We start from the raw sequence: 16,104 nt of genomic DNA, 5'->3' as shown, positions 1-16,104 counted from the left end.
TCGGAAGAAGAATAGAACATTACGCGCGCGACACGTGAAAGCGGAAAATTCTGGTCACGTGTTGCCGCAACAATGCAATATATTATACAAAGGGACAATTAACCTGTCGACATAAAACAACTATTTTGTTTCTGTATTTCGAATTCCTGTCAAAAGTAATTTATTTGAAATATACATATTAGGAAATATATATTATATTTTTTTATAGTGTGACATTTTTTTGCTATAAAATAATATTTCTTTTTTATGATAGAGATTTTTTATAATAAAAGATATTTTTTCTTGTATTATATTTCATATTTCTGTCGAAAGTAATAAAAAATAATTTATTTGAAATATGTATTTAAAAACATATTTTTTATATTATAAAGTTTTTATTATAAAATAATTTTATATAAAGTAATTAATTTTGATCTAATATAACTAATTTTGTTTGTATATTTCGTATTTCTATTTAAAGTAATTTATTTGAAATATTATATAATATATAATATAATATATATATAATATTATACAAATATTTTAAAAATACAGGTTGTTTTTTTTAAGTGATACATTTGATTATCTTAAAAATGAGACGTTTTTGGAAAAAATTTTTTATATGAAACTTGTAAGGTTTCGAGAGGGACATAAGATTGTGACTCATCAGGATTGCCTAAGTGACATTTTTCAATGTCGTTTAGAGGTCAAATTTTCTTAAATAAAACTACTATATTTTTTTACATAAATTGATTCCTTACAATATTCAGCATAAAAAGTTACAACTTTCATATGAAACATTTTTTCCAAAAACATCTCGTATTCTGAAGCTAATCATTAGCTGTATCATTCGAAAAGGGACACTCTGTATACAACTCTGTATTACAAAAAAATGTTTTTTACAGAGTGTAAAATTGTTGCTATTTCCTTTTTATAATAAAATACGAAAATAAAATATCATTATTTCATTACGCGTTTAAAGCTATTATTATTATCTGTTTCAAACGCACAATCGGTTAGTTTATTAATTGCCACCCAGTAGCGTACACGCAGAACAGTGTGTTTTCCGCGATTCTTCCGTTTACATGCATTAATGCCACGTTCCAGAAGCAATTCACCGTCGTATCCGCGGTCTTGCAACAATAGCAAGTCGTGCTTTTGTTCTCCGCGTGCGCAAGGGAAATAATTAATAACAATAGCGTTTGCGCGCAAACACACGCACACAATCGCGCGACGGGCAACCTTCGTCGTCCGTTGGAATACTGCTGTGTGTACGTATCTGTATATTTCTCTGCTGATCTCTTGTAGGTACACGTCGAGAAAGGGCACGATCGCGCGCGTTTAGAGAAAATCACTCGTCGGATTAATCCGTAGCTGAGCGAAGCGCCGTAATGGAGCTGGGGATGCAGCGTTGCTAAATTGCGAGACAACGTGAATAAGCGCAAAGCGCGGATAAAGGGCTGAGAGATATATAGGGTGTAACAGAAATGTGAGAAATCCGCTACTTCTGCGGAGCAAGAAATTTGTATAAATATATCAAAAAACAGGGTTGGGCAAGTTATAATGATTTTTTGAAACTAAGTTAAGTTAAAGTTAGTTGCTTATAAAATTAGTTAAGTTAAAACATTAACTCGGTTAAAATTAAGTTACGATTAAATTAACTGAAGTTAAATCAAAAGTTAATTTTTAAAAATATTATTTATAGTAAATTAGAATTTTGTTTGTTAATTCTTTTAAAATATGTAACAACAAATAAGAAAGAAATTTTGATTTTTATATAGAAAGATATTTTTTAATTATTACAATTGATGACAAATAAACATAAAAATTAATAGTACTTTAATTTCAAATTAATACGTTTATAATTTATAAAAAAACAATAATGGTATTCAGAGATGAAAAAATTTGACTTAGGAAAAAAGTTAATAAGTTTAAGGTCAAAAATAATTAGTTAAAGTTAAAAATTAATACATTTTAAATTAACTAAGCTAAGTTAAAAGTTATTAATCTTTTAACTTTTTTTATTTTTAACTAATTAACTAGTTTTTACCCAATCTTGTCAAATAATGATTATTTAATTGTGTTCCTTTGTTTTGTCAAACAGGACATGCTGCTTTTTAGAAACAATTTGCCGATTTTTCTTGCGAACGAATTATTTTGAAATGTATAGAGAATTATTTTTTATCATTTAAAATATATACACTGAAAAAAAATTAACTTGACTATATATACCTTTCAACTAAATTACTGTGTTGTTAATTGAACATATATTAGTATTTAAGTCAAATATACGTTTGTGAGATTTAATGTTATTAAATCTAATAAAACTTATTTAAATATTTAATTTAAATATTTAAATCTTTAAATATTTTTATATTTAATTAACAAAATAATATTTAGTTGAAAGGTTTAGTCAAGTTGACAAATTTTTTTCAGTGTAAACATATGTCCAGAAGTGTGTCGTTTTTCATGAACAGTCATGTTTTTGAATCGAACTATTTATGAAACGTATTATTTTATTTCTAATAATACAAAACGACATTTATGGAAAATATTTCTCTATATTTTTAAATAATTCATTCTCAAGCAGAATCGTTTTTCAAAAATTGTTCATAAGCAGCGTTTGACAGGACGAAGGAGCCAATTAAAATTATTTTTTTTTTACATATTAGTTTATATGAACTTTTTGCTTATTTTTATAAGTATAGAATTCCTGAAGTAGCCGTCCTTATGTTACACTCTGTATAATAAAATATAAAAATAAGATTAAGACACGTGGAAAAGAAATACAGGTCTATTCTCTTGTCAGAGGAGCGGAAGAATACGACAATTGAAGACTCACTCGTCTATAGAAAAGATTTTCTTTTTCGAGATAAATCTTTCGTTCGAAATAAGCTCAATGAGGATACAATAGATTCAATCAGGTTGAAATTTATATATAACATAACAGGAAGAGATTCGATTTAAAAGTATTTTTACTTGAAACAGTAGTAGATGGTTTATGTACAATAATTAGAAATAAAATTGATTTAATCCTGCATCTAAAATATTACAAAAAAATTTTAAATATTTTACATATATTTTAGATATTTAAATATTTTAATATATTTAAAAAATTTTAAATATTATTCAAGCTAATATATTTTTGAGTATGCCACTCTAAAAATGTAAAGTATTTTCCTCTCTTTCGTAATTAAAAAACATTTATTTATATAGGTAAAAAAAAATTATAAATCTTTTTTGCCATTATTTAGGCAACATAATACAGTTTTATTTTTTGGGTTTATTAAATGTTATTAATGTTAAAATAATAGTATTATAAAAATTTGGGTTTTTTCCCTGTTTTACTTTTTATATTCTGTTATTTGTAGAATACTCTTTTAAGAGGATCCTAAACGCCATTCTGTTATTTTATGTTAAAAACAAAAAATTAAAAAAATTTTTTAATTAAAAATTTTTTCAATTTTTAACATAAAATCGGTAGGTTCATGCTTTGTTTCTATATGTATTTTAATCGTGGAAAAGCATTTATTATTTTTCATTAATTGTAACACATTAAATGCTAAAATTTTTCTGTTACGCTTTCCTATTTCACAATCAGTGTATCGATTATCACACATTGACAATTTGTATTAATTTATTTATTATTTTATTCAACCAATAAAAAGAAAAGAGTGCGCAAAAATGATATTTTATCGAAATCATCATGATTTTTGTGTGAAAAAATAAAAAAAAAATACGATGTCCGAAAAAAGAAATTTTTAGATCGTTCGAGGAGATATAGTCGCGATATTATTATCAATACAGCTGAGAAAGGGCACGGACTGTGTTTAGAAAGTCAGCGAATTGATACGCGAACCGCTGCAAGCGCGTTGCAAAAGTAATCGGGTCGTCGGGTGCACGAATGGTCTCCTTTCCTTCTCTCTTTCTTGCTTTCTGCAATCTCCGACGAGATGCGCGTCGGGATTTGAACAAATTTCAGTCGTTATATCGGCGAAACACTTCCCACGCGCGACTCGCGCACAATAAAGGTGAGAGCCACGCCGCTGTCGGTCGCATTACACATCCGGAAAGCCGCGTCGCGGCTTAGGTTTTTATGCGCGAGTCGCTCTGTGACGAAATATCCCCTCAATGCTTCGCTGCACGGCGGAGTTTCCAAACCTAGATTTACCTGGTGTTCGGAGAAATTGAAAATTTTAATCGCGAAATCGACGAGTCGATGACTCGAACGCAATTAAGTTACGTAAAAGGAAACGGAATTTGTGTCTCTTTTATTTTACGTGCGGATTATTTTTTTTTTGTAGATTTTAGTCTAATTTTTTACTGCAATTTTTTAAGCAATGTCAATTGAATATTATTATCACAAATTTTTAAGTATCTTCAGCGTGTGATGGATAATCGATACACTGATTGTGAAATAGGAAAGCGTAACAGAAAAATTTTAGCATTTAATGTGTTACAATTAAAAATTTAAATTTTTGAAGTAATTGATTTAAAATTTAATTTTATAGCACGTAGTAATTTTTATAAAATTAATGCCTAAAATAAATGTTACTATAATTGTATTAGCGCAAATTATTTTAGTAGAATTATTGCCGGGAATATTTCAGAAACTAATTTTGTAATTATTATAAAAACCATTATAGTATAAATTGTGTAATTATTATTTAAACATTATTAAATTAAAAATTTTACAAAGAAATTTAGCATGCATTAGATATATATGAAACATGCAACGTAACTTATATAATTATAAATTTTTATTTCAATAAAAGATTTGTGCATTTTGCAAAATTACCTTAATTTATTGTAAAAGTCCTATTTGAGTATTAAAGTCTATTATACAAGAAAAAATAATTTATCTAAATAGGACTTTTGCAATATTTGTATTAATTTAAGATGATTTTGTAAAACTTACATCTTTTATTAAAATAAAATTTTGTACTTATAAGTTTCTTACATAAGTATGTTTCACGCATGTTTATAATGCATTCTATCTTAAATTTCTTTATGAAATTTTAGATTTAAGAATGCTCGAATAATAATTATATAATTTTATATTGTAATAGTTTTCATAATAATTTCAAAATTAGTTTTTAAAATATATTCAATATAATTGTGTTTAGATAATTCTCATTGGATTTTATATAAAGATTGCTACATTATTATAATAATTAAATTTAGAATTAAAAATTCAAAATTTAAATTTAAAATAATAACACAATAATACACATATATTATATTTTAAAATTAGCATAATACTAAAATTTTTCTGCATGCTTTCTTATTTCAGAATAATATTATTACACACATTTGTAATTGAAATTAAACGTATATAAATGTATTACTTCAGGAATGTATTCTACACATCGAAATGACCAAAAAGGTTCATATAAACATATGAATTATTTTGAGAGATAACAATTGATTTTGCACCGATTTGTATCGTTAAAAATAAAATAATACGTCTTATAATTATTTTATTTAATTTTGATCTAAAAATTATTTTATATTGTGAAAACAACAATTTTTTGGACGTATGTTTATATAAACTTTATCGCTCATTTCAATGAATAGAATACGCTACTGAAGTAGCAGTCCACATTTATGGTACACCCTGTATACATACATTACTTTCCGACGTTCTGAATCATTACGTGCCTTCTGCATATACTGAGAGAAAACAATAGTTGCAATTACCATAATTTAACTATAATTTTAAGTGAGTTTAGGGGACAACAATATTTTTAAAGTTATTTTAACATTACAAATTATAGTTAACTCAGTTTTAAATTATTGTTGTCATAACAGTAGCATATGTTAATGCAATCAAATTATAGTTATATACACTATAATGTGTGGTTAAAATATAGTAAATCGTACTATTCATATGATAATAATGGCCATAATTGAAGGTTTAATAAACAAAATGTTATAGTAATTTATAATATTTAATATAATTATATATATATAATTAATTCTACAATGCTTGTGGTTTTAACAAATTTAATTCATAAAGTTTGTCCAACTATAAAAAAAAGTTTCTATTAATATATTCTATAAAGAAAAATTTTACCATATATTGTAGTAAGCCATAATATTTAATATAACTATATAAATATATAATTAATTCTACAATGCTTGTGGTTCTGACAATTTTAATTTATAATGTTCGCCCAACTATAAAAAAAGTTTCTATTAATATGTTCTATTTAAAAAAATTTTACCATATTAATAGCTATATTAATTTTATTAAAATTGTTTAATACTACTATGTTGAATATAAAATACTAACCATATAAAATGGTATTTTATTAATGTAATTTTATAGTAAATTTTACATACATTATATATAGTAATTTTATTATAAAAATAATGTGAGGAAGCATGTAAATATAAAATAGTTAGTTTTTAAAAATAAGTATTTATTTTAGATTAACACAAAATATTTTACATATTATTTTGCGCATACATATATATTTTTTATTATATTTTTTATATAGCAAATCTAAACTTAAAACTAAATTATATTAATTATATATATTAATATACACTACAAAAAGTATGAACTGCATAGAGTAAAAAAATTTTAATCTAGACATAACATAAATCACTTAAAACTAAGTGTATATACATCCACTTAAAAACAAGTATTTATTACCGTACGGTTTTCAATAACTAATATAATAGTTATCTGTTTTTTGAATTAAAGTATATACTTTAAAAAATTGTACTGACAATGAGTCAAAATTTATAGTATCATATTTTTCTGAAATATTTATGACATAAGCTTGATAATGATTATCAAAGTACGTTGCAAATATATATTTGACAGTAGCATTGAAACATGACGGTGATAATACAAACATATTTGTATTGGTTTTAAAAATATCTGCAATTTCTAAATACAGGATAGTTCTCATCATTAATTTCTATTAAGATAATTGATCTTCTTTTAAGCACTATGTTTCCAAAACTAACACTTTTTACTTGAGTATAATTTTTATAATTTTTTAATAAACGATAATTCTGACAAACTAATGAATTGCTTGTTTTATATGTAACATATGGTAATCTATTCGATTGCAAATTTATTAATAAATTACTTAGCATTATTTGTTGTTTAACAGCAATACTATAACATATGTTTTTCCTACTACTAATTGCACGAGCATATTGTTTTAAGGGACGATGTTTAGCTTCAAATCTCATTGACCATAGAGAACGGAGGGGTTCAATAATTTTCATAATTTGAGGATAATGCAACATTAGATGATGCTTAGGTTTTAAAGTTTCTCCAAACAATTTGATGTATAACACATGGTGTTCATTAATCAAGTTTTCTAGTAAATCTGCTGTCGATTTAGTAACGCTGTATTGAAGTGTAATAGAAAGAATTTTTCGTAATAATATATAAAGTTCCCAATGACTGTCATTAGAATTAGTTACAAGATCACCAAATACTAAACCAGCATTTAATACAAAATTAAGCATTTCAGAAGCAGACATTTTAATAGATTTTTTTAGTAATTGTAATTTCGAAATTGTAGGAGGGCGGTTTAACATTGGATCAAAATTTAAAAATTGCAACCGCCAGTTTAAAGTATCTAAAGTAAAATACTGTTCTACTACAATAAAATAATGCAAAATATAACTCATTTCATATATACATACGCCTTTCAATAAATCATGCATAATATCAATGCTATAATTTTCAACTGCATGAAAACTTGATAAAACATTGAATACACAATTTTCTTTTATACCCGAAATAGTTACGTTATTTATTGCTACATCTTCTGCATAATTTACTTTATCGCGCAACGCATTTACATCTTCACTGCATAACTTTCGAGATACATCTTTCGATACTTTACAAAATCGGCAGCATTTGTACGTAGAAAAACTTTCAGTAAATCCCAAAATACTATGTAATCCTAAATTATCACCGATAATTAATGCAAGTTTAAAATATACTTGAATATTTTTAGATTCTATTATTAGTTGAATACCTTCTGATTCTAGAATCTTTAATTCTTTAATTAAATGTGAATAAATTTTTTCTTTTGGAAACAATTTCGAATCATCTGCATGATATAACTGAACAAGAAAGATGTTATCTAATTTTGAATACAATTCCGGTGGTAAACATGGTATTGAAACGTATATTCCATTTAATTTATATATACCAGGATGTGATCCAAGTGGATTTCCTATTTCAAAAGCATCTTCGTATAAAAATAAAGGAATTGTTATCGATGTACTATTTGAGATTTTTAATTTCCAGAAATCAGATTGTATAATATTATAAATTTCATTATTATCATCCTTAATTAATATGTCAATATATATACTTGCAAGTTTTTTCAAATATATCACCTATTTCGAAAAACGATTTTAATAATTTTCTTAATGATATCAATTGTCCATATACATTTTCAGTTTTTAATACATTATTATTTCTTACATCCATAGTTCCAAAGAATATTCGTTTAGGTTTAATATAATATCCAAGATTAATTAATAGTTTGTTTCGTTTATATTCAGTATCAAGATCGCTAAAAACATTTTGCAATAGTTTAAATTTTTCTATTATATGATTCGAATTTGTTTCCATAAGAGATATACAGTTTTTTAAATCATTTACATAGTTTGAGTTAAGAAATAAATGAAATATATGTGCAATTCGATCAATTTGAATTCGAGATAATGTAGCATCTGAATGTAGTAAAGAAATCATTTTCAGTGCAAGTATACAAAGTTCATTTTGTGTAGCTTCAATGTTTCTAAATAAAAAGTCTTTATTCAAAACTATATTATTGTTTTCAGATTCGGTTTTATCATTAGAAATATTTACTACTTTCAGACATGTTTTGTTCAATTTTGACGTTTGTATTTCAGATTCAAATTCTATTTCATTATTAAAAATAGTTTCTTCTTTTTCAAAATGTTTGCAACGTCTTTTATGCTTATTTAGTGTTTTGTTATCTGAGTAGGAACGATTACAATTCTTAAATTGACAAACATATTGGATAGAATTTAAATATGCATGATGCTCAAATTGCACATATGAGATTTTAAATATTTTTTAGAAAAGAAATTAGAACAAAATTGACACTTTATCATTATGGATGTATATACTGACATTAAAAAATAAAAGAGATATTAAACATAAAAGTAACATAAGTTTTTAAAATAAAGCAATACGTTTTTCAAGGGGTCTTTTACTCACTTAACTCGATTAGTTCTTGTAAATCGCACCAAGTAGTATCCACAGCAACGAAATTTCGAGCATATTTTGCATTCTTAATATCATATATGTGATATTGTAAAAAATACCACACCATTTCAGAATCAATTGGATATTTTGCATCCAACGCAAAGAACATTTGGAAGCACAAGTTCACTGCATTTATTAAACTCGTTGATTCGTATTTAATGTTGTTTACTACAACGTAAAAATTTGTCAAATTTATAATTGAACCAATCGCAACTATCATTGGCTGCAGTGTCAACCCAAAAGCTTCAAGCTTTTCTTTACGTTTTTCTAATTTGGGTTCCAATTCTGCTATACTCTAAAGAAAAAAAAATAATATTAAGATTAATTTTTTATAAATAATAAAATTTCTAAAAAATATATTAACATTTTTTTACTTACAGGAATGCGACAAATAAAACTGTCAGCAATTTCTGTTTTAGAAGGCTTCCACTTTTTCTTATTACCTGTTTTTACATTATTCGGTGGAAATAAATAAGGTAATACAAGAAGACTTAATGTTTCGAGAGGTACATCTGAAAATAAAAAATAAAAAACTAAAAAAATAGAAATAAACAAAAAATAATATATGAAAAATATATTAAATATGTATATATACCATTACGTAGTTCATACAATGATGAGCAAACATTTTTCTTTACAGCAAGATCTAATATATATGGAGCAATTCGAGACCACTTACTAGGAAACATATGCGTACTTATGCTTGTTTCTAGCTCAAAATCAATTTGTAACTGCAATAATTTATAATAAAAATTATATAATAGCTTAAAAAATTTATTAATGTATTATAGAATATTTTTATGAATAATTACCAATATGGCACCAAAAGAAGTTTTTAAAATAGGGTATTCTTCATAATACGCATTAATAGAAATCCCTCTCTTTCTTGCTTTAAACGTTTGTTTCCAAAGATTTTCCAGATTTTGATCATCCGGTTGAATTATACTCAATTTGAGTAATTCTTCTTGACAATCAGATGTATCTTCAATGCTGTCGTCCTTAATTGCTTTTACTTTGTCTTGCTTAATGTATTTTTTAAGGTTATTATATTTATCCCACAGTTTACCGTTAGCTAGACGTCGAAATTTTGTATTTGATGGAACATAATACGTCGATGTATTTTCATATTTAAAAACGCTAGCTATCGCTGCAGCCAACTCTTGAAACTGCTCAGAAGTTATTCTAAAATATTAAAATAAATTTTAATAAATCAAGAAATAAAAAATAGTATAAAAATATTTTACATACAAAAATTTACAACTTACTTTTTAGATTTGCAAAGAAGTTTATCAATAATCAAATGACACAGTTTATTGCGATCTGATGAAGTCAATCGTGTTTGTTTCAATATTTTTTTACCACAGCTAGATTCACAAAGTAATTCTTTTAGCGTCTAAAACAGAAACAAAAAAATTATTATAAAAATGATTAAGAAATATTAAATTTGATTAACTTTTTCATATTTGCGTTTATGTTTGCATTACATAATTGAAAAATTAAAGTTAACTTTTATAGAGATAAATAAATCAATGTATATATACATTATAATTCATTTAATTAAGCACAGAAAAAAAGGAATCCTTGATTGAAGTATATTTTTATTTTTGAACGCTATTTGATTGATTTAAGCATAGAATGCTCTTTGTAATCACAAATTATTATTTATATATAGTCAAAAGTATATGAACACTAAAAAAATATTGCAAAATTTATATGAAAATGTATACCTTTTCATGATTTTTAAATTCTAAATTTATTGAAGAACTACTCGCTATACTGCATGTATCCTCAGATTCAGTTCTAGATAATTTAATTGATGAGCGTTCCTAAATCACAAATAATTATAAACATTTTAATAAATTAAATAAAAATATAAAATTTATATTATATAATAATATAAAAATTATATTATATAATATGTAATTAATATATAAAAATTTCTTAATTCAATTTAATTTAAAAAATAAAAAATGCAATAAAATTATATTATTTTAAAAGATATTTTCAAAACAAATATAAAAACTGTTTATTAATAATAAAAATAATACTAAAAAATTTTATTTAAGTCTTTAATATATAAAAAAATAGATTATTAAATGTCAATAATTTTTAATTAATTTAATATAACAAATGCAAATATAAAATCTAATAAAAATGGAATCTGATTAAAAAATTATCTTACCGAAATTAAATTTTCACTTTCGAGTAATTCTTGTCGATTTTGTAGAAAATAAAAACGTTTTCCAACTACAGGTATTAATTCTTTAACCATGGAGTCAGGCATATGTAGGAATGCTTTCTCATCGATTTGTTCAGCTAAATAATTAAAAATGCGACATAAGCACCATGTCTTATATTATTAAAAAAAAATAATTACCTTTAAACTTCTCAATGTATTCCTGAAGACCCCACGCTTCCAATTGATCTTCAATTAAATTTGACATTTTGTAGATATTTAACCTATAAAAATATGTAACGCGTATATTAATAAACGCTATATTTATTTAGATCATATCTAAAAGACATTCAGAAGACATTTCAAAGACGTACGTCTAAAAAATATCTTCCAATTGTATTTGCTATATATATATGTATATTAGAGTATCAATAATTGCAAAAATTGTTGACTAAAAGATAAGAATTTTTCTGCAATTATTATATAATATTTTCCTGCAATTAAAAAAAGAATGTGTTTGTGCTATTATATGTATAGCACAAGCTTCTCTTTATTATTAGAACTATGTACTTACTTTTTCTAAACGACGAATCCTATTCCCCGATAATTTTGTTAACATTAAACACTTAATTAAACAATTATACACTTTATATTCACACAATTTAATCTTCTTTGTTATCCGACACGTCCAATTTCTGGATTCTAACCTTGCACGTTGCGTTGCGTACACGCTGAACACTCGAAAAATAATAACTGTCCGCAATCAGTACTCGACTGCCGCTATATGCCGCGCCAAACGCCATTGATCCGATATTGATATATATCTGTGCACGTGCAGACTCATAGATCTCGCCGACAAAGATGTTGCCGAATGCCGACCATCGAATCTGATATCTTTGTTTGGCAACGACGCGACAGCGGCTCGATCTTTGTTTTATGGAACAGCTATTTTGAATGGTAAATTAATAAACCAACGACTATGGCTGTGATTACAATGTTTTGAAACATTTTATTTTCAATCTTCATATAGAATATACAAAGATAGAAATAATTCGTAGCATTTAGTATAGCGCAGTATTAACTGCAGTCTACATCGCGCAACAAGCAATGTTAAATTCTATTAAAAATTGAATATTAAAGATCAGAAATTAAAGATAAGAAAGATTTAATTAAGAACAAAAATATAACATAAATTAATGTTAAAAACTAATGTTTTTAGTTATTTTCTCTTACTCACTTTTTAGTTATTATTACCAATAAATAGTAGAACTGGCATTAAGACTATAGACATATATACTATAATTATAATTGTAATTATTATAAAAAATGGTTTAATAATTTACCATTTGTTACTTAATATATTACTATATTAATATTTGAAATTATTATAATTTATAGTAAAATTTTTACATTATTTGTCAGAACCATGCATGTAAGGTTATTTTTACTAACGTTATAGGAATCATAACTATAAAAATGAATATCCCAACTATAATTATTTTACTATGCAATTATAGTTACAAGTATTATACACTTTTCTCTCAGTGATATAGCGTCATAAGAACGCAACCAGGTTGAAAAAGTATAAGGATGAGATATAGGAAAGATAAAATCTACAGTAACACATAATAGGTGGTTCACACAATGGACACCCTCAAATATCTTTCATTCAAATGAAGAGGTTGAATTCTGAACACATAAATCAGTCAGTCTTTACAAAAAGCATTATTCCAAGATTTTTACCTCTCTCTTAGATATGACACACAAAAGATTGACGTAAAAAGTGTACAAAGAGGCATACATTACAATTTCAGCTTATTAATGATTTCAAAGGTTGTAAAATACGTGACTCTTTATTTTTATACAAACTATTATATATATGTTAAAGAATCCATCTGACATTTTTTGAACATATATTATTTAAAATATATAATTTTATATATCATATAATATTTACATATATGTAATATTATAAAATATATATAATAAAATATTATGTAAAATATTATATAATCTAAAATATCATATATAATCATATAAATATACATGTTGTGTTATTCAATGTCCACATAGTTCTTTAACAATTTATTCTTTGTTCGTATTCCATTATTCCCTTCGCGTATACCTGCGAATTACACACGTACTATGTATTCCGAGGCACAAGAAGAATTACCGAGCTTCTTTCCACCCCCAACATTCCTGCGATTATCTTTCTGCGATTCCGTAATCATGCGGTATTCAGCCATTTCAGCCAAGGTAGAAGCCATGCGGGCGGATACGACAAAGTGCGCAACTCATGCTCTCACACACATACACATAATCCGTGTGTGCCATTTCTCCAATCAAACAGGATGACAGTATTCTGCTATTTATATTTGTATTAACGTCACAGTAGTATATAATTTATATTAAATACTGTGCGATCAATTATTTCGACTTTAAATGTCAAGAAGGAAAGAATCTATAATTAGATATGTATATGAGAATAGAAGTAATCGAGTGTTTGATTTTTTTGTAATATAAATTGTATAAACAATGGGTTATTTCAATTAATAAAAATTAACTTTGTCGACATCTCACAATTTTTTGGATAATTTTGAAGTTTACAGATTTATTAATATTAGTATCTGCTATTTATATTAGTATTTTTTATGTCATGTCAGTATATAATTTATATTAAATATCCTATGTGATAAATTATTTTGACTTTAAATGAAAGAAAGAATATATATTTAGATATGTATATGAAAATAGAAGTAATCGAGTGTTTGATTTTTTTTAATTTAAATTATGTAAGCAATTGGTTATTTCAATCGATAAAAATTTAATTTGTCGGCATCTAAAATCTCTTTGAGAATTCAGATTTATCGATATTATAGTAACATTGATGTAGTTATTTTTATATTTATTGAGTATCCTTTTTTATATTTCCGTTTTTTATAATTTCTACATTTATTTATGAGTCTCTTTTTTGTCCTCAACATTTCCTTTGTGAACATATACGTTTTCTTCAAAAAATTTTTATTTTTTTTTATTATAACGAGAAAATATTTCATACAAAAGTTAAAAAGTTTCGAAAGGAAAAAATTAATAATTTTACACAGTTGAAAGATTTGTGTTTTCTTGATAAAAAAGACCCGTGTTAAATATTTAACATATTCATATGTTAATTTAACATATTGCTGTTGTGTTAATTAAATTCAAATTTTAAATGATTAAAATAAGTATAAAAATAATACAATGTGCATCTAATAAATATGTTCTGTATTATTAGTAGACAAGATTTATCTGTTAAAATTTATAGAAAAAAATGTTGATTTTATTTTATAATATACATAAGTAGGGATATTAAAATGTAAAATATTCATATTGTTTTTTAGTTAATTTTTACATTAAAACTATGTTACTTTTATACAAAATTTATTTCAAATTACTTAAAGTTTGCATTTTTTCGTGTTGAAATATTCCTATCACTATTTATTATGTAAAATTTTCACAAAAGTTTATGTGGACCGTTTGGAATATATATGATATCTGTTAAATTTAACTTCAACTGTGTACATTTTAACTAATGTAATTTTTTAATTAAGGATTAATTTAATTTTTTTCTCTGATGAAACCATTTCCTAATGTTTTTCATATAAATTGATTTCTCATAATAAATTTGACATAAAAGTTTGAAGAGTAGAATGGTAAAAAAAAATTACGAGTTATGTATTTTATATCTTAATATTAATTTTACAGCTAAAATTAATTTAGAATTATCAAATATCTCGTAAAATATTTATTCTTCGATGATTTTACCTCAATAACTTTTCTGTATAAAATGACGAAACGAATCAATTGGTGTCGAGAAAACGCATGTAGTTTATTGCGTATGTGCGTGCGATCGGGGGACGGATGTGGGATGGCGGCACCCACGAGGATCACGTGGAAATGCTTTCTAGCCCGCGACGTCCTGGGTGCCGCCGCGCCGGCTGCTCTCCGGACACCGGAAGTCACGGTACGCGGGGGTCGTGCGCGCAAAGCGTGGAACCCGCATCGAGGTGGCACTCTTCTTCCCTTCTTCCTTTCCTCCTGCTTTCCGCGCAAGCTTCGGCCTCCTCGAAGCGGCACGTGCGGAGGAAAACAAAGGACTTTCTCGTTCGGCGATCTTGTCTTTCCCTTTGGAGTGATTTCTCTCTCTTTTCGGGGCTTAAAAATTCAATGCGACATTAGTGGTGGTCGCGTGAACTATCATAAATGGCTGCCACATCTAACATTATCTTATTGTTATTTGAAAAATTAATTAATAATGTTCCAGTGATCACATGAGATTCTGATGATTTCTGTCAAGGCACTTATTTGTACACATAAGGAATATAAATCTATTTTTTCTTGACTTTTCATAGTTACACCGCACATAATAATCATGCCGGAATTTATAACATTCTGGCCTTCGATCATATTCCTTGATGAAGGCGTAGCTTTTGTATAATCACATAGTGTGTCTAGTTGCAATAACAACAGCTTTTTCATTAAAAAAATAAATTTTTACACTTAAAACTGTTGTTGTATATTCGGCGGCCATATTTGTTTTGCCTCATTGTCAGTAGCGCCTCTCTTACCGCGGTGGACGTTTTTTCGCCAATCGGGTCATTCTTTGCTCTCCACGTGTTTTAGGGCATGC

General features: G+C 25.9%; 2 protein-coding genes across 3 annotated transcripts in view; one reads left to right on the top strand and one right to left on the bottom strand.

Annotated features, from left to right (window-relative positions):
- Positions 1–16,104, top strand: part of bdg (sodium-dependent transporter bedraggled) — a 93,769-nt gene that overhangs the window by 18,530 nt on the left and 59,135 nt on the right. The gene's annotated exons all lie outside the window — the stretch shown is intronic.
- LOC114932252 (uncharacterized) lies at positions 9,101–12,193 on the bottom strand. The gene is made up of 9 exons (XM_029304406.2): positions 12,010–12,193; positions 11,637–11,719; positions 11,442–11,575; positions 10,987–11,085; positions 10,525–10,652; positions 10,072–10,441; positions 9,855–9,990; positions 9,638–9,771; positions 9,101–9,554 (listed from the first exon to the last, which is right to left on the bottom strand). The coding sequence occupies exons 2-9, from the start codon at positions 11,701–11,703 to the stop codon at positions 9,204–9,206; spliced, it is 1,419 nt and encodes a 472-aa protein (XP_029160239.1). The 5' UTR covers positions 11,704–11,719; positions 12,010–12,193; the 3' UTR covers positions 9,101–9,203.

This window comes from Nylanderia fulva, unplaced genomic scaffold, assembly GCF_048542155.1.
Source record: "Nylanderia fulva isolate GAGA-0341 unplaced genomic scaffold, ASM4854215v1 Scaffold39, whole genome shotgun sequence".
NCBI classification, from domain to species: Eukaryota; Metazoa; Arthropoda; class Insecta; order Hymenoptera; family Formicidae; genus Nylanderia; species Nylanderia fulva.
Note: the sequence above shows the minus strand (reverse complement) of the source record. Positions and strands in the feature narration are given on the sequence as shown.